At 40.9% G+C, this 23,013-nt stretch overlaps 3 protein-coding genes across 4 annotated transcripts in view; all 3 read right to left on the bottom strand.

Moving 5' to 3' along the window:
* cfd (complement factor D (adipsin)) overlaps positions 1-23,013 on the bottom strand; it is a 217,072-nt gene that overhangs the window by 12,982 nt on the left and 181,077 nt on the right. The gene's annotated exons all lie outside the window — the stretch shown is intronic.
* foxi2 (forkhead box I2) lies at positions 923-5,439 on the bottom strand. Of its 2 annotated transcripts, none has more exons than XM_079640183.1 (3): positions 5,347-5,439; positions 3,469-4,400; positions 923-2,595 (listed from the first exon to the last, which is right to left on the bottom strand). In XM_079640183.1, the coding sequence occupies exons 2-3, from the start codon at positions 4,268-4,270 to the stop codon at positions 2,009-2,011; spliced, it is 1,389 nt and encodes a 462-aa protein (XP_079496309.1). In that variant the 5' UTR covers positions 4,271-4,400; positions 5,347-5,439; the 3' UTR covers positions 923-2,008. The 2 variants fall into 2 exon arrangements, with proteins under 2 accessions (XP_079496309.1, XP_079496310.1); XM_079640184.1 differs by having other exon boundaries at positions 3,469-4,162; positions 5,347-5,391.
* Positions 18,264-20,639, bottom strand: LOC307046112 (phospholipase A and acyltransferase 4-like). The gene is made up of 4 exons (XM_079692295.1): positions 20,446-20,639; positions 19,483-19,594; positions 19,001-19,269; positions 18,264-18,822 (listed from the first exon to the last, which is right to left on the bottom strand). The coding sequence occupies exons 1-4, from the start codon at positions 20,458-20,460 to the stop codon at positions 18,706-18,708; spliced, it is 513 nt and encodes a 170-aa protein (XP_079548421.1). The 5' UTR covers positions 20,461-20,639; the 3' UTR covers positions 18,264-18,705.

Here is a 23,013-nt window from a genome sequence, read left to right as displayed (position 1 = left end):
TAAAATAAATCATTGTTGAGATAAAAAATGTATTTCTCAATTTTTACAGAGATGCTCTTTTGACCTGCAACCATTATAGGTATTTTGTCGTAACAGATTTCCTTTTGTGGGTCGACCAGTGTGCGTAGAATAGATCCCACTTCCCAGCAACAGTCAAACTAAGTAATACAAAATGTTAATTATTCTTTATATGTTTTATAGCAACAAGGTTGTCTTACTGGAGTAACCTGTAACATGTTCAAACACTAATCAATCACTGATCTGTCAGAGAAGTAAACTTACTGGAATAAAACAGAGGCACATAAACATTGTTGCAGTTGGAGTTGAACTTGGTCTTAAATCATCATAATGGGAGGCATGTGGTGCAGTGGGTTGTGTGTTGGTGTTCGGTTCAGGGGGTCACAGGTTCAAACCCTACTGCAGTCAGCATTTCGTTGTGTCCCTGGGCAAGACACTTCACCCCAAATTGCTTCTGTGGGGATTGCCCACAGTATTGCATATGTAAGTCCCTTTGGATAAAAGCGTCTAACAAGTGACATGTAATGTGATGTAATAATGAAAAGTGTGAGACAGTGTAGAGCTTGAAAAATATTGGACTGGATTATAAATACTGAGAAATGTAGTTGTAAAACCTGCTCTATGATTTAAATTCTGCAGCAATAAAATATGTACTTTTTAACATGTTTCTGGAGAACAGGGTCACTTAGTTGATAAAATAAAATAAAGTGAAGGCCTGCAGGAAAAAAAACGAACTCATGCAGCTTTTCGTTGTTTTTACAGACTGTAAGAGGCTACATTGAGCTGAAATGCAGTAGAAGTAATTCAAAACGAGGTTAAAGTAAATATATGGGTATGCATTCAAATGATAATCAAGCCCTTAATACACTGATGCCCTATTTGAAAATGACTCATGACAATACAATAGAGATCACATGATATTTATTTATAGTCACAGTGAAAACTGCCTGTAAGCTGTATGTACTGTATAAAGATTTAAAAAAAAAAGACAAAAATAGATACAAAAGCAATTCAATGATTGTCACACTGAATCCTGAGAGAAACCATGATATAGCATCGTTTTTAATATATATAGATTTATGACATCTGAGTTTTAGTGATACTGTTTTCGGTGCATTTTTGTAAGCTAAAGTAATTAACTTCTGATTTAATCAAGCTATGTTCAGACAGTAGGGAACAAAATGTCTATTAGCATAAATAGCATAAATAGTTACAAACTATTTTTCATAATTTACAAAAATACACATTTATAAAGTCCACAAGTATTTACAAGAGCCTTAGTGCTGTGGTTTTCATTCAACATGGAGGATATCAAAATAAGGCAAGCCCCATCTCGGATCATATTAGTATTAAATCAATTGTTACTGCATTTGGAAACTGTGTAAATGTACAGGTGAACCCTTCAGGACTCTGTCATCTCATATGATTGTTGTTTTGAGGTAAAGGCGGTCTCGCAAAGGCAACTTTGGCAGACTTGAGTTGAATATGAATATAAATAGTGTCAACAAATGTAATCATTTGGCCACTCTAAAGTAATATTGACTAGATTTGGCAAAAATATCTAAGGATATTTACATCTTAAACATGATGAAGTAGCTTTGACTAGAGGAACATAAACCCTTCCCATTGTATCCGCCCAAAATATATTACAAAAGAAACCAAGTGTTCCGTGGTTGTCTTACTTCGCAAGTCGGCATTAATAGCAAAGTATGAGCTTTGATAACAAAAAAAAGTGAAAAGATAAGTGCTTGTTTTTCCTTTTGACTCGTGTTTCCACAGTTTGAGTGCTTTTCAAGTTCAATCAAGTTTAGCTAAAATACTCTAATCTCTGTGAAGTGATCAGTGAAGGGAGGGTTGTGTTCATGGTGCAGAGAAGCGGCTTTACCCAGCATGCCCTCTGACCTCTCGGATGTGTTTTTGTGTGTTTCAGAGGGATTCACCGTGCAGCAACGCTCTGGAACAGTGTGGGGAAGTTGTGGTGAATCAGCCCCTATAGCTCAGTCCCTTCTCGGGGGTAGATCAGGCTATTGACGCTGAAGCTGTTGTAGAAGTGGCTGTTGAACTGTCCGCCCTGCCCGCCGCCAAACGTGTTGTAGTACACTCCACGGTTGAAATGCAGGCCCTCGCCGTGCTCTGATGCCCCCGTATCCTGCCCTCCGTGGTTAAGGTGGTACGGGCTCAGGGCCGTAATGTTCCTGTTTGACAGCTCGTTCACCAAACCAAGGGACCCCTGCCGGCTGGGGCCCCCCGAGCTGAGCGTCGACATGCTGCTGTAAAAGTTGTTAAAACACGGAGCGGTTGAGGACAATCCGGGCGGCGAAGAGGACGATGAGCTCTTGTGGCTCTCGTTCATTGGCTCCATCTCCGGAGAGGGTGGCCCCAGGAGCTGAGGACTGTCTGAAGGCTTCATTGAGGGCCCCACCGCCGGCCTGCCGTCCTCCACTTTTGTGGCCCCCGCTGCCGCAGCCGTTCCCCCTGCACTGCTCGGATCTGAGCGTCTTTTCCGTTTCCTGCGAAAGTTTCCATTGTCAAACATCTTTTCACAGTTTGGGTCCAACGTCCAGTAATTTCCTTTTCCTGTAATTGAAGATGAAACACAATAAATATTAGAACTTGATAATATCAGTATTCGATGGTGGAAGTTGTGGGGCCTTATATGTCTAATTTATATGCCATATATAAAATACAACAATATTTTTACTCTGGTCTTAACCTTTATAAGCTTTTTTCTGTCGAGATATAAATTAACAAACTGGTTTGAGAATGTTAGCAATCTGTCAGAACAAATTTCTATTCTTTATTTCTAAATTGATTTGAATTGTTATCAAATGTTTCTTTGAAGGTAGATTACTCTCTGCAGTCTATTTAAGGAAACAATAATTAATACATAGCACCTTGTCATTATAGTCCACAATCATGTAGGTTAGGGTTTAAAACTAAAATTCAGACATATTTTAGGACAATACATGCACAATTCATAGAAAAACAATATTCTAAATTCTGGTAAAACTTTTAAGAAAACACAATATAAATACGTTTACAACATTTGTATGAATCTTTAGAAATATTGTACTTATTTTGTATTAGTTCATAATAAGTGTACAGCGTCTGCAATATCTACATCTGTATTATTTTAAAAACGTGTTCCTTTTTAAATAAATTAGAAGATTACCACAGTATCAATTTACATTTATGTATTTTTAGGAAAATGTAATGTAATTTAGAATTGCTAAGACTTTTTGGACCACAAGCATCATTATTAAGGCTAAACGGAAAGCATGATAACGTTTTCGTCATTTACATTTACAAGGTTTAAGTAACAACTTCACTGTGATTATTCTTCTTAAATTACCCTCTAATTAAAACACTCTGAATCTCCCAGGTGATTAAACTGTACCCAAATGCAGCATATTTCACATATTAACATTTCCCCTGGTGCGTTCACTGTACCTGGATCGTCCTCGTCTCTCGGCACTTTCTTGAAGCAGTCGTTCAGAGACAGGTTGTGCCGGATCGAGTTCTGCCAGCCGGCTTTGCTCTTCTTATAAAAGGGGAAATTTTCGGCGACATACTGATAGATCTGACTCAGGGTCAGCTTCTTCTCGTGCGCATTCTGGATGGCCATGGCTATGAGCGCAGAGTAGGAGTAAGGCGGCCGCACAAGCTTCAGCAGCTCCTCCTGGCTGGCGATTGACAGCCAGCCCAGGTCAGGCCCTCCGAATCCAGGTGAGTTTGTTATGAACTGCCGCTGCGAGCCGTAGGAGGGCGGGATGAAGGACGCCGGGTTGTTGCCGTGCAGGTAAGACGCAGAGGAGTTCACACCCGGTCCGTTGAGCCACAGGTACGGGTTTGGAGACGATGCGTAATCTCCGAGGCCGTATCCGGAGGGTCTCTGTGTGCCCTGGAGGCTCTGCTGGTGGTACATACTGCTGAAGTTATCGCAGTACACAGCGGCCATGTCCGGGGCCTCCTGAGCGCCTTTGGGTGGGAGAGAGCCGACGGTAGGGGAGGTGTGGTGGTGCTGGTGCTGGTGGTGGGACTGGGGGTCGATGGAGTTCATCACTCCCCGCGGGAAATCCCAAAGGAAACTGAAGCGGTTCAGGTGGTGCTCGCAGCAGCAACAAGTGTCAGGGAGGATGGAGGACTTTGGGGGAGTTTTAATAGTATAAACCCTTGACAGCAGCCACATCCAGGCTCTAGATAATTCCCAGCAGCCAATAGACACACACTGAGTAACAGGGGGTGTGGTCATGTTCTACCTCAGCCACCAGACAGTGGGTCAGTGGTTCCCAAATGTTTCTCCTGTCAAAAAGTCCCGGAGAGACACAACACACTGCTGCTGCTCTCTTTTTCTCTGAGGGACTAATGTTGGGATCTTTAAACTTTAGTAAACAAAGACTGACTCAGACTGCAATAATAACTGTTATGATATCAGTTTTTTGTTAGTCTCACATGTGAAACTAAACAAATTCATCTTCAACGCTTACATTCTATCCAAAGTAAAGATAATAAAAAGCTTTATACATTTAGGTAATAAAAGATTGTGATTTAATATTCAACAGATAGTTTAGAGTCATATGGTTATTGTATCAGAAATGTAAAACACAATACTTCTCACAGAAAGAAGACTGTCACATTTTTTGATTATTATTCAGTTAAATGCCTCATGGAAATTGTAATGAGGAATATACAAATTGTCTAGATTTAAAAATACTGAAAAGCAAATGTATCCTTTAGGTGGTGGTTAAAAAAAAGGAATCAACCGAACTACAAAATACATTCTATCATTATTGTATTAACATTGTGTCAATTATGTATTCAGCGTACATGAAAAAGGCAAAATAGTCACCTTGTTTTTTTTCATATTCTTTTTAAAGGGAAGTGGTGAGTAGGTTAGTTTCACTGTATACATAAAAAAGAAAGAACCCAATAACCCTGAAGCACAAATGTGTGTATCATCCAAATAAATTATAGCTGTTTAAGTAATACATCCCTATAGAATGATTGTTTTTTAGTATAACAAACACAACTCTACTCAAAAGAGTTCCTCATTTTAGATTTGATTAGAGGAGAAAGTGTTGCTTTAAAGTAGTTCTTAATCCAGCTCTGACATGGCAGTATTATACAGTGAAGAACCAAAGAAAGGAGAAAAAAACACTGCCGGGTCACGGGACTCAACTAAATCAAACTGATGACACTTTTGCAAATGTTTTGGTTTTCATTAATTAATGTTAAACTGAACAATTCAGATGTAAGAGAAACATCATATGTATAATTATACCTTTTTATAGTCAGTGAGGTCAGAGTTAAATGTGCATACACTCATACCTTGTCTTCTGACGGATCAGCCAAACTCATTGAACATTAGGGTTAGGGAACATTCTTAACAACCATAAGTCAAAGATGTATGTTAATTATAAACCTATAACAGCTTTACATCTAAGGGCGTTTAAGTGACACCGAAGAGTGAGGGTGAAAAAGGGGTTAAGGTTACAAACAGCAGGACTGGTGAGGAGATTGGCAACAGGTGTGAAGTTGGGAGAGGATGTCAGTGAGGACATCTAGTGGAAGGTTGGAGGATGGCAGGTCTGGGGAAAGGGGAGGGTGGATGGGCTTGGGCAAGAGAGCAGGGAGACAGACAGCCTGGCTTTAACTAGAAAGTCCTCATGACGATGGGCCCCCCAGAGAACCTGTTTTGCACAGGAAATATACGTCTAATGATATGAGGCCCTGAACAAATAGTTAAAGGCCCCATGTCATGGCCATTTCTACTGATCGTAATTCCATTGTTGAGGTGTACTAGAATAGATTTACATTGTGCAATTTTCCAAACTGACATTGGTTTCTCATACAGCATCTCTGTATAGTATGTGTATTCACTCTCTGTCCTCAACGGCTCTGCCCCCCCCCAAGCCCTCCCTATGAGCAGAGTGTTCTTTGATTGGTCAGCTCGCCTACTCTGTTCTGATGAGTCCACCTTCGTTACAGCGGAACATCAGTGATTATGTGTTACAATGGCGTTAGCAACCAGAAAATGACACCAGTAACGACAAAACAGATGAGAATGCTGCGTAGGGTCTGGGTGCCGTGTTGGCGGGACGTTGCGCGGCTCGCTGCTGCGAGGAGCGGACAGTCCGAGCTACTGGTGTCATTTCCTGCTTTCTGCGAGACAGCGAGACATCGCGAATGGGCGCGGGTGATGAGGGGGGGGCTGCTGCAGCCCCATCTGCGAGGCTCCACTAGCAACCGCATCGCATAACACACAAGGGGACGAGTAATAACCAGAAAAGCATGACATGGGACCTTTAATTAAATGGTAAACAAATCTAAATTCAACAAACTCACACACTGAAGTCATCTATAGGGCAGAGATGGGGCATCTTTTATAGAGCGTGAGAAGCCGTGGGTCCAGGTGTTGCACTGAGGAGACAGCCCCACCCACCAGTCCACCTGCAAGGGCACCTGAACAAACCAGTGACAAATCAACTGAAACCTTATTAATATAAAGACGATATCTGAGTCAAACCAATTTGTCACCTGGTGCTTGAGTAGATCACCTTTTCATTAGATAAATAATCAGTGTACATGTTGATTGACTGGCTTGCTCCTTTAAAATGATTAATGAAAAAAAATGTACACTACATTACATCAAGCAATTTAATCGCTACGGAATTGGTTTCAAAATGCCAAACGTTTCCAAGTGCCTCATGCATAAATTACAAGATTTATAGACTTCTTTATTTTAAAAAAACACATCTTTAAATTATTAAAAGGTTGCTTATCTTAATCACGTTTTTAATTAGTTTGGTCCTATTTATGCAGAGATAAAGGTCCACCTTGAATTAGACTTTAAACTAATTTGGATTTACCTTATCAAATGAAGTTTATAATTTAGAATTACCAGACTTCCAAACTACTTAATTAGTGTTTACCTTCCACTGAGATTAAATGACTTGGAATCAGTCATAAGGACGCCCTTTGTAACTGCAAACCATGAATATCTTATTTATATCTCCCTTGCTCAAGTACTGTGTGGTAAAGATGACTTGTGGAGGCACACTGCCCCCTTGAGCTTCTTTTAGTAGTATCGGCAATCCTTGAAATATTCAGGGTTGTTTTGTAGGATACAACATTCACCACAAGATGGAGCCAGCTCACTGCTCAGTGTGGAGTCTGATCTGACAGTGTCGAATCTTCACTGTAGATCAGGGGTGTCAAACTCAAATACAGTGGGCCAAAATTAAAAATGGGTACTAGTGGAGGACCGAACTGGTTCAATGTTTATTGCAAAACTTATTGAAATGAACTTATTGCACATATTAAACTTGGAACTAACAAAGCTTAAATTATTGCCTATAAAAACAACATTAAACATTAAATAATCAGTTGCATTCGTTTCTTATGGCTCTATCTGCAGCTTTTCCGGAGTCATTTCTTATGATTACATTTCTCCACAGGCCAACAACAGCTTTAAAAAAACAATTTCCCTCAAAGAAAAAAACAAACATGCCCTGTTGTCTCAAGAAAGAAAGTGCAGAAGGAAACAGCCATTGAAACTCAGTTTGCTGCTCTGTGATGTACACTAAGCCAGACACTTGGCATCTCATCTTGGGTGCAAGTTCATCAATGTTTGGGGTCAGGCTCTGAGCTCAGGATTAAGTGAAGGTGTGCGTGCAATATACCGGCGGGCCAGATCTAATAGTAATTAGAGATTATCCTGCGGGCGGAAATTAAATCCACCAAGGGCCTGATTTGCCCCCCCGGCCTTGAGTTTGACACATGTGCTGTAGATCATGGAGCATCCACAAGAGAGAGCTACACACTGCTCACAAACGTCTTTAGATGAAGAAGCCAAAGAGCCATAGAACTTTTTTCCTCAGAAATCTAATATGAAAGTTTGGTTTTACTCTGATAGCTCCTGGGGATTTAGAAAATCTTTGAAGACGTCTTCTGATAACATTAACCCAGATCTCCCAAAGTAATCCCGCAAATATCTTTCCTTAAAGTGTTAAAACAAAAATGCGTCTTTGGCCCGAGCCTGTGCACATTGAGCAAGAACCCATTGGTGTTGTATTTCTTCTTGGAGAGGAACCGTCTAATAAAGCCCATCCAGACCCTCTCTGAGCCCTCCTGATTACTTTGGTTGGTATTGACACATTATCTGCCGACACTTTCCTGTTTTCCAGCATCTGATAGACTGAGGGTTTTCTCTAATGCAGCTTTTCCACTGAGATCCAGGCCGCAGAGTAATTGTCCGCGCAGCACCAGGAGTCGCTCTGTCTGACTGTAATTCTATAATATTGGGGTTGGCTATGACAATAATCCCTGGGGCTCATCGTGCGTCGCCAAAACTCAAATACATGTATGAGAATCTGAGATTGCGGAAAGGGAAGACTGTTTGTCTCTGATTCTCCTGTCAGCAGACTATTTTGAAGAGGAAAAGTGCTGTGAAGACAAAGCAGCTTGAGTTTGGGAATTGTGACTTTTGATGTATGAAAGTTGAAGAGTTAAAGAACCAAATGTGTGAAAATCAGAAAGCAACCACATTAGGTTTCAAAGAAATGGAACAAAAATGTATAACATATTAAGCACCCAATTAAAGCTGTTCTTAATTGTTGTGATTGACAGACATTTTCTGTTCTCCAGCACCTGTATACAAGGTTATTAAGATCTAGTTGGTGTGTTTGTGGATGTGTTACATGAGATACAAGATAAAAATACAACTTATAGTCTTAAAACCCCTAATAGGAGTTGCCATAAGAATATAACTGTCAGGATTCTCATGTTTTGTCACGTTTGTAGTTTTGTATGTCTGGTTATGGGTGTTTTCCTCCGTGTATATTGTCTGGTCCTTCTTCCTGTGTTTTTCCCCTGTCGTTAGTTTCCCTGGTGTGTCTAATTGTCTGATTGTGTTCACCTGTCGCCCTTGTGTTTCTCCTCCCCTGCCCGGCTGTTTCTCGTTTTGTGATTACCCCTCTCTGTATTTAGTCTTGTCTCTTCCTGTGTTCAGTGTTGGTTCATTATTTGTCATTCCTGTTCCCCTTCATGTGGGTCACTGTCACCTTGGTTTGGATGCTACCTCGTACCCGTTCGTGGATTCTTGTTTTGCCTCGTACCTGTACCTGGATTCTTGTTTTGTTCGGCTTTTGAGAAATAAAGCTCGCCTTTTTGTTTCCTTTTGAAACCTGCTTCCTCCTCATTCTGCATTTGGGTCCTATTTTTCCACACACCCTAACAGAATGAACCAACCACAAATGGACCCAGCAGATGATCCATTTGAGGTAGAATTACAGCACTTTACCTTTTATCTGGCTTGCTGCTTTGATTGGTGGAAGGGAGCGTCCAGTGTTCGGCAGAAGAGGGCCGCTCTGGTAGAGGCGCACCGGTTGGCAGCAGAGAAACCATGTTTTGTTGAGGTCTTACCTGACTGGATTTTGGACTTCCTTTCAACATGTGATTCCCGGCCTGCTAGTCCCAGGCATGCTAGCCCCCTGCCTCCCAATTCCCAACCTGAGTCCCCTCTCGAGTCCCCTCTCGAGTCCCCTCTCGAGTCCCCTCTCGACTTACTTCTCGAGTCTCCTCTCAAGTCACCTCTCCAGTTCCTTCTCAAGTTCCCTCTCGAGTCCCCTTTCAAGACACTTCTCAAGTTCCCTCTCGAGTCCCCTCTCTAGTCACCCCTCCAGTCCCCTCTCGAGTCTCCTCTCGAGTCTTCTCTCGAGTTCCCTCTCGAGGCTCCTCTCGAGTTCCCTCTCAAGTCCCTACCCAATGTCCTGTGCCGATGGAGGTTCCGTTGGGGGTCCTGCCAGCTCCATGTCCAGTCCCGTTGGAGGTCCCGCCGACTGCTCTTCTGCCGGGGGTCCTGCCAACCCTGTGTCCTGTCCCGTTGGAGGTCCCGCCAACTGCTCTCCTGCCGGGGGTCCTGCCAGCTCCATGTCCAGTCCCGTTGGAGGTCCCGCCGACTGCTCTCCTGCCGGGGGTCCTGCCAATCCTATGTCCTGCTGCTCTGGGGGTCCCGCCGTCAACTCTCCTGCCGGGGGTCCTGCCAACCCCTTGTCCTGTTCCGTTGGAGGCCCCGCCATCACCTGTCTCGCCGGGGGTCCTGCCAACTCCTGGTCCTCTTCCGTGGGGGATCCTGCCGAAGCCTGTCCCACCGGCTCTGGTTCCTGTTCAGCCGACACCGGGTCCTGCCCGGCCTCCGGAGCTGTCTGGTCTTCGCCCTCGAGCCCGGCCCCCTGAAAGCCGCGGTCTTCGCCCTCGGGCCCGGCCCCCTGACTCTACCTTGGACTCTGCCTTGCCCCCGGGCCGTTCGCCCGAGTCCCCCTTTTTGAACTCTGCCTTGCCCCCGGGCCGTCCGCCCGAGTCCCGCTTTTTGAACTCTGCCTTGCCCCCGGGCCGTCCGCCCAAGACCCCATCCTTGATCTCTGCTTTGCCCCCGGGCCGTCCACCCGAGACCCCTTCCGGGTCCTCTGCTGTGCTCCTGGGCTGTCAGCCCAAAACCCGTCTCCCAGACCCCCTCCACCCACCCTGGTGGCCCCTGTCGTTAGTTTCCCTGGTGTGTCGAATTGTCTGATTGTGTTCACCTGTCGCCCTTGTGTTTCTCCTCCCCTGCCCGACTGTTTCTCGTCTTGTGATTACCCCTCTCTGTATTTAGTCTTGTCTCTTCCTGTGTTCAGTGTTGGTTCATTATTTGTCATTCCTGTTCCCCTTCATGTGGGTCACTGTCACCTTGGTTTGGATGCTACCTCGTACCTGTTCGTGGATTCTTGTTTTGCCTCGTACCTGTACCTGGATTCTTGTTTTGCCTCGTACCTGTACCTGGATTCTTGTTTTGTTCGGCTTTTGGGAAATAAACCTCGCCTTTTTGTTTCCTTTTGAAACCTGCCTCCGCCTCATTCTGCATTTGGGTCCTATTTTTCCACACACCCTAACAATAACAGGATGTGAACAGAGAGGCAGTCTGTGAGATCTGCTGTTCCAGCTGGTACATCTTTAAAAAACAGTCAAAATTGTGCATGTTCAAAGCATTTAACTGGTAAATCTATGAAGAAATGCATAAGAATGAGTATAACTTATACATTATTTAGGCATGTTGATACCACACATTGTGTCTGAATAATAGAGAAAGCATGCAAGCAGGATGCTTACTTGTCAAGGATTTGGAGATCCGGTCCAAACAATCCATTTAAGATGTGTTTGGTTGTTTTGAAAAAGGCAATTAGGAGGTTGCGCACACGAAGAAGAGAACACACAACCAATTAAATGGGTGGTATTCTTATTTATTTTTATGTGAAGATGTAATCGCAGAGAATGGGTTAACATCTGAAATAAGTCAAAATATCACAAACAACATACATTTTAAATGGTTTTGTTTTGTATGGTTGTTAGCACGTAGACATGCAGCAAAAGAACTCATAAATCACTAGAAAACAAAAAAAAGGAATTTCACAAACACATTCAGCGAGACAAAACATGTGGGATGTCCAGACAGGAAGGATGGAAAAACACCTCAAAGTAGTTTAGTCTGTTTAAGCCTCTGAAAATCACGTGGTGCTAAATAAGAAGCAGAGCGTTGTGCAGGAAATGTTGACACTATATGATTATATACGGACCCAAGGCCTAAAATATAAAAAAGCGAGACAACATGCCCAGTCACTGACTCTAAGGTCTCATCCAGACCACTACTTTTTGTCTGCTTTGTTTTTGTTATTTTTACCACCCATGGTGTTTTTCATATGTATCTTTAAATGCTTATAGCAATGGGGAATTTCCAGGCAAAGCCATAGGAAGACTGGGCTTAAAAATAATCAAACCCTTACATCAGGGGTGTCAAACTCAATTTCATCGCGAGCCACATTCGCATAAAGGTTGCACTCAAAGGTTGTAACTATATAAATATATAATATATATATAAAATAATGTATTATATTACATTATTGCCTCTGAATTGGATTATTATTGGATAGGATAATAACTTAGTAATTAACTACGTCTGAAAGCAGAAGTCCAGGGCAAATAATTGCAGTGCGCATGTCACAAAACGAGATGCATTGTGCTTCTGTAAAGTGGCATGCAACTGTATAATAAACTTATTATATTCTTTGCAAGCTCTTGCGGGGCCACATAACATGAAGTCGCAGGCCGGATTTGGCCCCCAGGCCTTGAGTTTGACACCCCTGCCTAACATCATAGTTTATGGAGTTTACCGCCTTTTCTTTCCATATTCGATGAAGTCGCTCTATTCTACAAATTGTCAATCAACACTCTTTTCTTTTTACCATTTAGAAGGTCCTAAACTGAAAATGTTTTTGTTTTAGTGTTAACAATGCACTTTCCAGCAAAGAAAGTAAAGACACTCAGGTCATTCCAACTTAGTCAAAGTTACTCAAACATGTGACACATAAACCAACATAATATACATACAAGATATGTATAATGTACGTTTCCTTTTCAGATAATGAATGCAACTTAATGATACAACAATAAATCATACCTTCATCGTGGGTTCATAGGTCTTTATAGAAACATTTTTAGCACTTTGTGTAGTTTGTTTTAATGTTGAGACTGTCCACATTATTACCATTGATGGAATACTTAATATTATATAGAGATAGGATTTATTGCAGGGTTTATGTAAATGTGAGGATTAGTATGGGCTGGGTACCGTATCTCTAATAAACGTCAAATATGTAAATATATAAAATATGTGGTGGAACTTAACATACTGTACATGTTCGTAATCCATAGATATAGGTAATTTAGGTTTGGAAATGTGTTAAAAAAAAACATGGACATAATATTAAGATTAAAAAGATGTTGTAGGCACAGACATTTAATGTGTAGTCTCATAATATGATTAATGCTATAAAATTCAAATCTACCATTTTTTTCAAAGTCGGAAAAAACAAAAAAACACACAGTACATTACAGATGCTTTTATCCAAAGCAACTAACATACTGGCTACAGGAGCAATTTGGGGTGAAGTGTCTTGCCCAGGGACATGCTGACTGCAGTGGGGTTTGAACCTGAGCTCCCCTGATCCCAACACCAACGCACTATTCCACTACGCCACACATCAGGAAGTTGACACTCCAGTGAATTTAAACGTTGTATTATGCAAATATTGAATGATGAACGTGTTGGTAGAGAAATGTTCTTCTCTGAATGGTTGGACTGTATATAATCAATATAATCCAAATGTACATAAACAGGTAAACTTGTTAGCCTTTGCTGCTTTACAACTCCTGGTTAGGGGGAGGCTAAGCTGCAAATGTGTGGATCCAAGGACCTATTTATTCCTGTTTCTGAAACAGGCGGGCCCATTCAGCTGACGCACAATCTCCACCATTTACCTCCAGTCTATTTCTGTGACATATTTACGCCCACGTGTCAGGCTCCGTGAATCTACCTGTGTTTGACCGAGCCGGATAATTTACACAGGAAGCTTTTGGGAACAAACATTTGCACTTATTATATGTTGCATACCTCTTAGGAGCAACCTCAGGCATACATGTGAGCGCAGCAGAAGACAGATAAGAACATGTATGCACACAGAAGGCATTCATAGCAGGCAGTAATAACATAGTGCTGCTTTTGAGAGGCCAGCCACAGTTCTGCGGACAGAGAGGGTACATACACGAGATGTTATTGCTCTATATGTTTATAACGCTGCCATGGAAAAATAAGAGGCTCGGCCACAGGCATTTCCTCAGCTTCTCTCCCCCCGGTTGCATCTCCAAGCCTGTGTGGGAAGGAGGCAGTGAGTGTTTAGATGAGGGCTGAGCACATGTCACACTTCATCCTTTTTCACAAATAGGCTTCCTGATTACTCTTTCTGTATAAAATCCATCACAAACCTCTCTCACCGCTCGGCTTTTGTTTCTCCAAAACTAGCTATTTCTTATTGTCTCGATCCATGCAGGGCTGACCTCGTGAATCGTCATACTGTATTTACTTGATGAAGAATATTTGGCGTATTTATTGTAGGCATTGTATTGTTTGACCCTTATGCTGCTCACTACTGGCCACCAAGGAGTTTAAGTGTATGTCACTGCTGTTGTATCTAAAATGAATATCTGATGTCTAGGCATGAATACCATTGATGTTCAGAAACAGGATTGACTCCATTGTTTGCTTGTGGTCTGCTCAATCTTTAGGTGTCAGTGTGCTTCAGACAGGGTTCTTGTCATATTGTTGAATATAATCAACTTTCCAATTTCAAAATTGCATTGAGCTGTTTCGTTTTGTAAGAAGGCAGACATAAGCTACTGTTGCTACATGAAAAAGCCTTTGCAGAACTAAAGGCCTACACCCAACACTACCCTCATCAAAGTGGCATGCCTTGGTGAGGGAGGCATCATGAACACTGTTTACACACCAAATAATAAGTGCCAACAGATTATTTCAGTCAATCTTTTTACTTTATCCTCAGGCTTTTCCCAGATAGTTTAGTCAGGTAGTTTCACATGAGAACAGCCATCTTAGTGTTTGTGCATCATCCGTATTCACATTATCAATAGCTATTTTGACTACTAAAAAATGCATTGCACTGTTTACGATAGAAAGTCAAGCAGATATCACAATACAGATCTAGAGAAAACAGACGGACGTAATTATTTCGTCCCATATTCATTTTTTATCCTTCAGTTTTGGTTGAGTCCAAATGTCATCAACCAAATGTATTTCTCCAATCACATCTTTCTTCAGTATCCAGACATATCACACTTGTTGTCCAGGAGCTCTATTGGTTATTTCTGTATGCTGTTATGTTGGTGTTACAGGAAGAAGTGTATTTGCTAAGTGTTGAATCAGCTTTCACAGAACATATTTACAATTCTAGGGAAAACACTGGATGACTATGGTTCTTTTAGCTCAGCCTTCATGTCTTTTTGTATTATTTCACTATTAAACATGAGCTTCAAGGACACAGAAAGTGAAGGAAATGAAACCTATTCTAGTCTTGTGCTTAGTCACCGTAAATGGTAGGGTCAGCCTATAATGTGAATGTAAATAAAAGCCAAATTCATGTCACATTTAATTATGTTCAGATATAGGCAACCTCTGCTCTTCTAAAACCAGCTCTCCGTTTCTGATCCAAAGGATAATTAGGCCTTGGAGCAAGACGGTGAATGTTTGTTCTCACTCCGCTCGCCTTGAAAGAGAATGCTTTTTATGGATGCTGCAGTACGACCGTATATCTCCCTTGAAAAAGGCAGATCTGTAGCTGCTCGTGCCTCTGATGTGCTATCCAACTTTAAAATACAGCTTTGCGAGCTCAGTCTTCTTCAAAGCTTTCTTTTTTCTCTTTTTTACTTTGGCTTTTTTTGCCCCGTACTGCCAGCGCCAACTCGGCTCTGCCTGCTGCCTTGAGTGAAGAAGTCGGGGCGAAAAGCCTGAAAGAAACTGTAGCTAATTCATAAAACAAGTGAACATCTCACAAACTAAAAAAAACGCAATTATAGAATCATACAATATACCAAGCAGCCACCATAAAATGGGACATTGAGCCATGGATGTGTTGTGTGTGTTGATCACTGTGCTATTTAGGATTCTCTGCAAGTAATCAGTGTAGAAAAAAAACACTCCTTTCATTCTCTTTGACTTTGAGGCCTAATGGCTTTTTTAGTAACGACTTTCTGTCTTTAACGGCACAAACATCATTAACCCAGCCCATTGTTATTCTAATCTCTCTCCGTCAGTGGCCTCGGAGGCTGAGGCGTCGTCTCAGAGAAACAGTTTCCTCATTGTGCGACGGAGGGAGGGGGATGGAGGTGGTGAGGTGGCTGCTTCAACTGCTGCCACCTGAGCGGGCATCGGCCTCCAGAGAACCTTACATTTAGGGTGGTCCAACACGACAATCTCCAAACCACGTCCTCCTGGCTCTCCTCTTTATGTGCTCCTAATTCCACCTCCCACCATCCCCCTTTCCCCAGCCCTCTCTCACAAAAAGCCTCTCACACGATGAACAAAGTTTCTCTGGTCCTCATTTGTTGACTTATCTGGCATGCTGGCAGTTTCTCCTTTAGAAAGAAAAGTCTTTAAACGGTGTTTGGAGGGCTTGTATTGCAGCAGGGAGGACTGTTGTGTTGTGTCCCTCCAGACACACAGGAAGAGTCTCTGCCATCTCCTCCACGACTTAAGCAGGTGCAAAGACAAGGCTCAATGACATCTTTGTACCAAATGGAAGACGTTTGGGGGTTTAGCAGCTCTCCTGGCGGGGGCCTGCGCCACCTCCCCTCCTCTGTCTGCCTTTTTGGGGGACTTGAACGTGAGAATTTAGCACTGACAGGCCGCAGAGGGGGAAGCCATATATTCTGAGGTGACACAGACACCAAAGGTAGTTGTTTTAGGCTTCCACGGTTGCCTGTCATGATGCTTTTATCTCTAGTCTTTTACTGGCTGTGGTAATTCATGTTGGCCCAGTGTTGCCTCTAAGCCCGGTTTACAATAGAAACACACAATATCAAGCACTGTTTTCTTAAAAAAAAAATGTATGAACAATTTTAAAGTCCAGAGATCTTCATTTAAATGCATAACTTAAATCATGTATATTACTGGTAATCAGGAATGTGTCAACCCTTGAGGAAAAGCAATTATATCAAACATTTTACATACAACCTTTGTTCATAGAGAGAATACATTAGTTGCCTAACCTTCCTGTTGTCCTCGGGTCAAATTTCACAGTTTTTAAAATATTTATTATGTTATTTATATGTTATTTCATCTAATTGCTATAAAACATCACTACTTTCATTACGTTATTCCTGATTAATTTAGATTTAAAGCATCTGTTCACATTATGTGCTGACAACACATGTGAAATGGTTTAAAAACAGAATCCTTACTAAAGCAGTCAGTGATAATCGATCAGCAAAGTCATTGAAAATGTTGGATTTTTTTAACTAAACCAAGTTTTAAGTGTGTGTAAATAAGGTCTATTGACCACAAGTTGGAAAAAGATGAAATTAAAGTGAAGTAAAACTGATTAACCATTTGTTTTTATTCAAGTTCTGGCTTTAACTTCACCCCCTAAACCTAAGAATCACAGCTGCTAGTGGAACATGTGCTGCTTGGTGGTTATATTCTGGAATTGGCAAGAAAGTGATTTCCAGTGTTGGCTGGCAGCTATTTAGGACACTATCCCAGATTTATTTCCAATGCGAAGTGTTCCAAGTTTCTGTTTCCTCCTCTACCTACGTGTTGATATCAGATGTGACAGTTCTACCACCTGCTTGTCCATGATGTGATTCCTGCTCTCCTGCAATGGTGTGAGATTTCCACGCTGTCATAAAATGTGTTTCTATTAATATATTTCCCAAGTATACTTTACTTAAAATATGCAATAATGAAATAATGAAATAATAAAAAACGTTTTCACCTAGATTATAATTCACAAAAGCAGTCCTAGATGGGAATATGTGTTTGTGTGACATTCATCCCAAACCCATACACACACACACACACACACACACACACACACACACACACACACACACACACACACACACACACACACACACACACACACACACACACACACACACAAACACACACACACACACACACACACACACACACACACACACACTCAAATCAGCTGCAAATGCACCCACAAACATAAACACAACTTGTAGTACTTTTGTGGAGCGTCAACTTAAACACTTCTCTGATTCTAAACCCTAACATAAGTATAACTTTGATTATGAACACTTTCCCTTTCAAGTGCCCCCACTTTCTCAAATATAGTTACTTTCCAAAAGGTCCTCACTCTCAGGGTCTACGTGTCTAATTGGTCCTCACAAAGATGGAAGAACAAGAGTGTGCACACACAGTATGTAGATGGCATGGTCTTGTGTGAATCTGCTCTTCCCCACCTGCAACGGCTGTAACACACTTGTGAACAGTGGTAGGTTGTGATGCAGCACAAAGTAAGAACAGAGGCGACGGGGGATACATTTCCTTTCAAGCTCATAACTAGGCCACTAAGATAACAAATACTACGTGTTCTCCTGTCTGCCTTTTCACCATCATGACCTCTGCCCTCTCTGCCCATTATTTGCACTTAGTGCCTCAATCAAAGTTCAAAGTGTATTTAACCATCATGATTGATATGATGATACAATCATTTTTGCCTGTAATGTTGGTGATTATTCTTAATCTAGAAGATTTACAACACAAATGTACACATCAAGTACAGATTTGCACACAGAACAGGACATTAAAATAAAAAAAGATCGAAAGTAAAACATATTTTTCAGTTCACTTTAATGATTTCCATTTATTTAAAAATAAATAAAAATAATTTATCCAAAACACAAACAAATAATAATACAGTAAATAAGTTCAAGATCGAGTCTTAACATAAGATTACTCCACTTGTCACTTTTTTAAAAATGTAATCCTAAAAAAATGAACTCATATTGCAAGTTATTCATTGTAATATACATTTCAGATATAAATAAACAACCATGAAGTGAATCTATACCCACATCAATATAAAACTTAAAGTTTTAACAGCCATGGATTTACCCATTACATCTTGTCACACACTTTGACATTAGGAACTATTTATTTTGTACACGTGCAATAGTTCATTCCAGAATTTAAATAATCATTACTGCCAGGTGAATTGACTGAAACACTGGCAATATCTTTTCTTTCATCTTTCTGTCTCAGTTACGATGTCTCCTTTATTCTTCTTCTTCTTCTTCTTGATCCTTAAACAAGGCGGAAAGCAGAATGGCCCCAGCAGCCAGAATGCCCACACCCACTACAGCTGCACCTCCAATCGCAGTAGCTCTGTTAACCTGCAAAACACCAATGAATGGTGGTCTGAGGGTCAAAACAATATTGCTGGAAACATTTAACTATTCAATTAAAACCAGAACGTTTCTAATTTACTCATGGCTCTGTATGGTAGAAGAAGCAGAGTTTGCATGATATTTAGTACTGGAAAAAGTAGTATAAAATCTACAAAATCCTCACCTGTCTCGACTGTGAAATGCCGTATCGTAGCTCCGTGACAAAGTGCTCACAGTTGTGACTAGTGAGGGAGTACGGAAGCTCCTGACCCACCATCCTATACGCCTCTCTCACAATGATGTCACGCTGCCGAGGTTCATACTTGTAATCTAGGAAGTTGTTGATTGTATAACGATGGGGGCCGACCACTTCCCAGAGCTTCTGGCACCTCACCTCGGCCTTGTTGCTGTCCAGGAGCAACATCAGGCTATTAAAAGGGTTTGAATCATCACCTGGGAGTTAAACAAAAGACACAAACAGAACTGAAGTAAGAATAAAGTGGATTAGAGAAGAAATTGAATACACACAGAGAAAAATATTGTAAGTATCAATTATCGTTGTATTTTATAATATTATACATGTGACGTAATTGGCTAACATTCTCTGCCATTATGGTAAGTGGCAGACAGAAGGTTTTAGATAGTGTAGTAAATGCAACACTTTACCACTTGGGGGAATCAAATGAACAACTTCATTTCCACCGATGTAGACAGCCCAGTGCTCGTATGTTCCACGGAAGATCTTGATAAGGTCCCCTGGCTTAGGACCTTGGTCAAACTAAAATGGTTAAAAAACATCAATTAAAAAAAATAACAAACTTGACATAAAGTCCGTTTTGAGCAGTTCTTAAAGCTACTCTCAGGGTTAGGGTTCATGAGCACTGAAGTAAGAACAGCAGGGAAGAAGACTGCAATCTAGTTAACATAGATGTAAACAAAAATTGTGTTTCAGTGAAAAACAATGGTTTTAAGCTGCAGACCTTCTTAAATTATGACCTTCTTGTGTGAAATGAGTCTTTCCTTTGTTCTTGTCTGACATTATACTAAATCAACAAATGTATCAGGGCATGAATCATTAAACAAACAGGACAAAGTAACACCCAGATAGGCAAATGTTTGGAAAGAGGGTATGTGCACAGTCAACAGTGGTGGATACTTTCAGTAAGTTGGAAAAGGTGTGCTATTTATTATTTGGTTTATTTTTAAGAATCGCGTGTCAAAAAACATTAATCTCCAAAAAGATAGGAGTTAGTTATTTGGTTGTTCTTATCTGTAGTCCCTGCAGAAACACATGACAGTGAACAAACACTAATTATATGCACATCTTATGCATTATGCACATTTGTTCTAGTTTTCTATGTTAGATATTCTTAATTTCTTTGTTTAATGTTACCTGAATGTTGCCATATATTTTCACTTTCACTTACACTTACATGGTAACAGATTGCTTTACAGAAAGACATTTCAAATAAACTAATTATGCATTGTTATTGAGGAGTACTAAACACATCAAATATATACACCTTAAGTATTTAAATCTGTTGCCAGTGTAAAAAGTCAACAATGTAAAGCAGCATTAAATCTATCTGAGTCATAAGTGACAGCAGGGCTCAGCAGCAGGAGACTTACCAGTGTTGGAGCCATGTCTTCACTTGTTCTTCTCCTTCTTTAACTGAACAGAGGCGACGTGCAGCCAATTTATCCCAGGTGGAGAATGAAACCTAAGTGTGCTTACGTCCCAGAAGCGAAAGTGTTCAGCAAGCTGATATGGAAACAGAAACAGATGATTAGATAAGCATATTGTTGCACACACTGTATGACTTGGCAGCTTGGCCTGCATTTGCAAATCATTGATAGGTCGAGCCTGATAATGTTACACTGAAGAACTGCAGGTGGGGGGAGTGAGTGCAGTAAGCTGCAAAGGCTAACTTTCATTTCTGGGGAACTGGTCACGCCCTCATGTTACTGCAAGTCATGGTTTAAAGTTTCAGATGCAGAGTTTTTGCAATGACCTCCTCCTTATGCTAGAGAAAAGAAAATGAGTAATGCATTGTTATATATAAATATATTATGTATTTTTTTATATATTTTTTTCTATTTACAATATTTCAATGTTTTATGAAAACCAACCTACTCAACAGTTCGACAACACACTTAACAGAAAAATAATAATCTTATTCATTGATTATGAATTCATTAAAAAATGTCATTAAATTATTATTAAAACATGTCATGTGGATCCAAAAAAGCTGAATCATTAAAATGTTGCTATTAAATAAAAGGTTGGAATAAAATCCTATAAAAATAGGTGTGTCTTATTTTTCCAGTAATAAGTAATAACTGTATGGTATCGTGTGTGAACTTAGACTTATTTTACTTAAAATAATGATACAAAATAGAAGATAGATCCTATACAAAGAGGCGTGTCCTACTTGCCCTGGTTAGTATAAAACTATGCATTTAATGACATGACATGGAAGCCATTGAAAACAAAGACTTTTTACTATATAAAACTGCTGAATTCTCCTAAACATGTTTGCTGTTTGCTAGAAGTATATTAAAAAAGTGATGTTTTCACTAGCTAACGTGATCTAGACAGACGGTGTCTCGTCGTGTCCATAGGCAGGAAACGTCTTACTGACGGACAGAGATCTTCTCAGGACTCTCCCAAGGATTTAAGGTGTTGCCTGACTCACTAGCACTGCTGTGCTTAGTAGCAAATGACCAACTAACGTTAATTCAATCAGGAGAGACGTGATGTATGAAATACATGTTTATTATCGGATCACATTATATAAATGAAACATAATGATGACAGTTTATAACAAGTGAATGAAATGGTGTTTGGCGATTAGGCCCAGGTTTGGTAGGATGTCATTCGGGAAGGGAAGAACCGTTTCCGATGAACCCCCTGGGTCTAGACACTGGTGGTGGTGATAAGTGGTTAGGTCCGGTTGGAAGGGAGAAGGTTGAGCTTGGCCCTGACTTGGAAGCAGGAGGCGAAGGGGTGGAGGAGGGTTGCGCTTTGACACCTGGAAGACAGCTGATGGAAAAGGGGAGAGCATATATAGAGGGATTAACAGGTGCGATAATTAGGCTTGTGAATGGAGGGAAGTGATATGTTAGCTTGAGGAGTGGCGCTCCCCATCATTTAGTGAAGGGAGCGAGTATTGCCATGACGTGCAATACGAAGTGATAGGTCTTCCTGCCTGAACTTGCGCTGAGCTTCATTACGGAGAGCCTTATCTCATACTGCTGATATAAGGAATAAGGTAAGGATAAGGAAAGCTGTACACTGGAGCTGTACTGCTCCTCACTTGGGTTAAAAATAATGCTTGCTAACAATGCAAGCAGATTAATAATACTAATCATATCAATAATAATGCATACAAATTATAATTATTGCAGATTATAGATTATAAATAAATCATTTAGGGACAAGGGGGTGAGATTAAATAAATCATACTTCTTCTCACTCCTCTTCGAACACTATGTGGCACTGTTTATGTTGCTAATGCTGTTGTTGTTGTAAATGTCATTTTTTGTTTTGATTTCTCTTACATGACTATGCACTGCAACATTTGTTTTGTTTTGTAATTATTTATTTTACTTGTTCGAAATAAATGTATCAATCAATCAATCAATCAATCAAAATGCAATGGAAGCCCCAACCAGCAACAAAACACTGATTTGGTTGAGTCATGAAAAGAGCTAAGTAAGGACTTGATAACGTGATAATGTTTCGGGGCTGTTTGTTTTTCAGCTTGTTCTGGAGTTCCTCTGCCTCTAGGGGCTAAAACCTATCAAAGCAGCTTTATACATTGAATGCACTGTATGAAGCAGTACCAGGTGAATGTTGGGGATATCTGGCAAAGTGAACTGGAAAAATGGACTGCAGGAAAGCATCCAAGCTGGAAGACCTGGAAGTTACATATCTCCACAGTTCCTCATTAAGTGCTTAAAACAGGAAGTCTTCAATCAGAGCAGCACAAGGGTCCCAGCAGCCTTTTAACCCTGACGGATGTTTGGAGAGATTCCCCCTACTCAGATCAATGCTGCTGAGCCTTTTATTAAATACAGATGTAATACAGTAAGTCCTGCATCCCAGCCAAGAATATTTTTCTCCTTTCCTTTTCTTTTTTTTTCGTTCTGCGAATTTTCTCTTTACTGATCTGCTCTCTTCTGGTTGTCTTCACC

This window comes from Notothenia rossii, assembly GCF_949606895.1.
Source record: "Notothenia rossii genome assembly, chromosome: 7".
Classification (NCBI taxonomy): Eukaryota; Metazoa; Chordata; class Actinopteri; order Perciformes; family Nototheniidae; genus Notothenia; species Notothenia rossii.
Note: the sequence above shows the minus strand (reverse complement) of the source record. Positions and strands in the feature narration are given on the sequence as shown.

Coding starts and splice junctions, on each gene's coding strand:
- foxi2 (XM_079640183.1), bottom strand. CDS start 4,270: ATGACCACACCCCCTGTTACTCAGTGTGTGTCTATTGGCTGCTGGGAA. Junction 2,596..3,468: donor GAGAGACGAGGACGATCCAG/GTACAGTGAACG, acceptor CTTCAATTACAG/GAAAAGGAAATTACTGGACG.
- LOC307046112 (XM_079692295.1), bottom strand. Junction 19,270..19,482: donor TCATTTGATTCCCCCAAGTG/GTAAAGTGTTGC, acceptor TTTAACTCCCAG/GTGATGATTCAAACCCTTTT. Junction 18,823..19,000: donor GCATTTCACAGTCGAGACAG/GTGAGGATTTTG, acceptor GGTGTTTTGCAG/GTTAACAGAGCTACTGCGAT.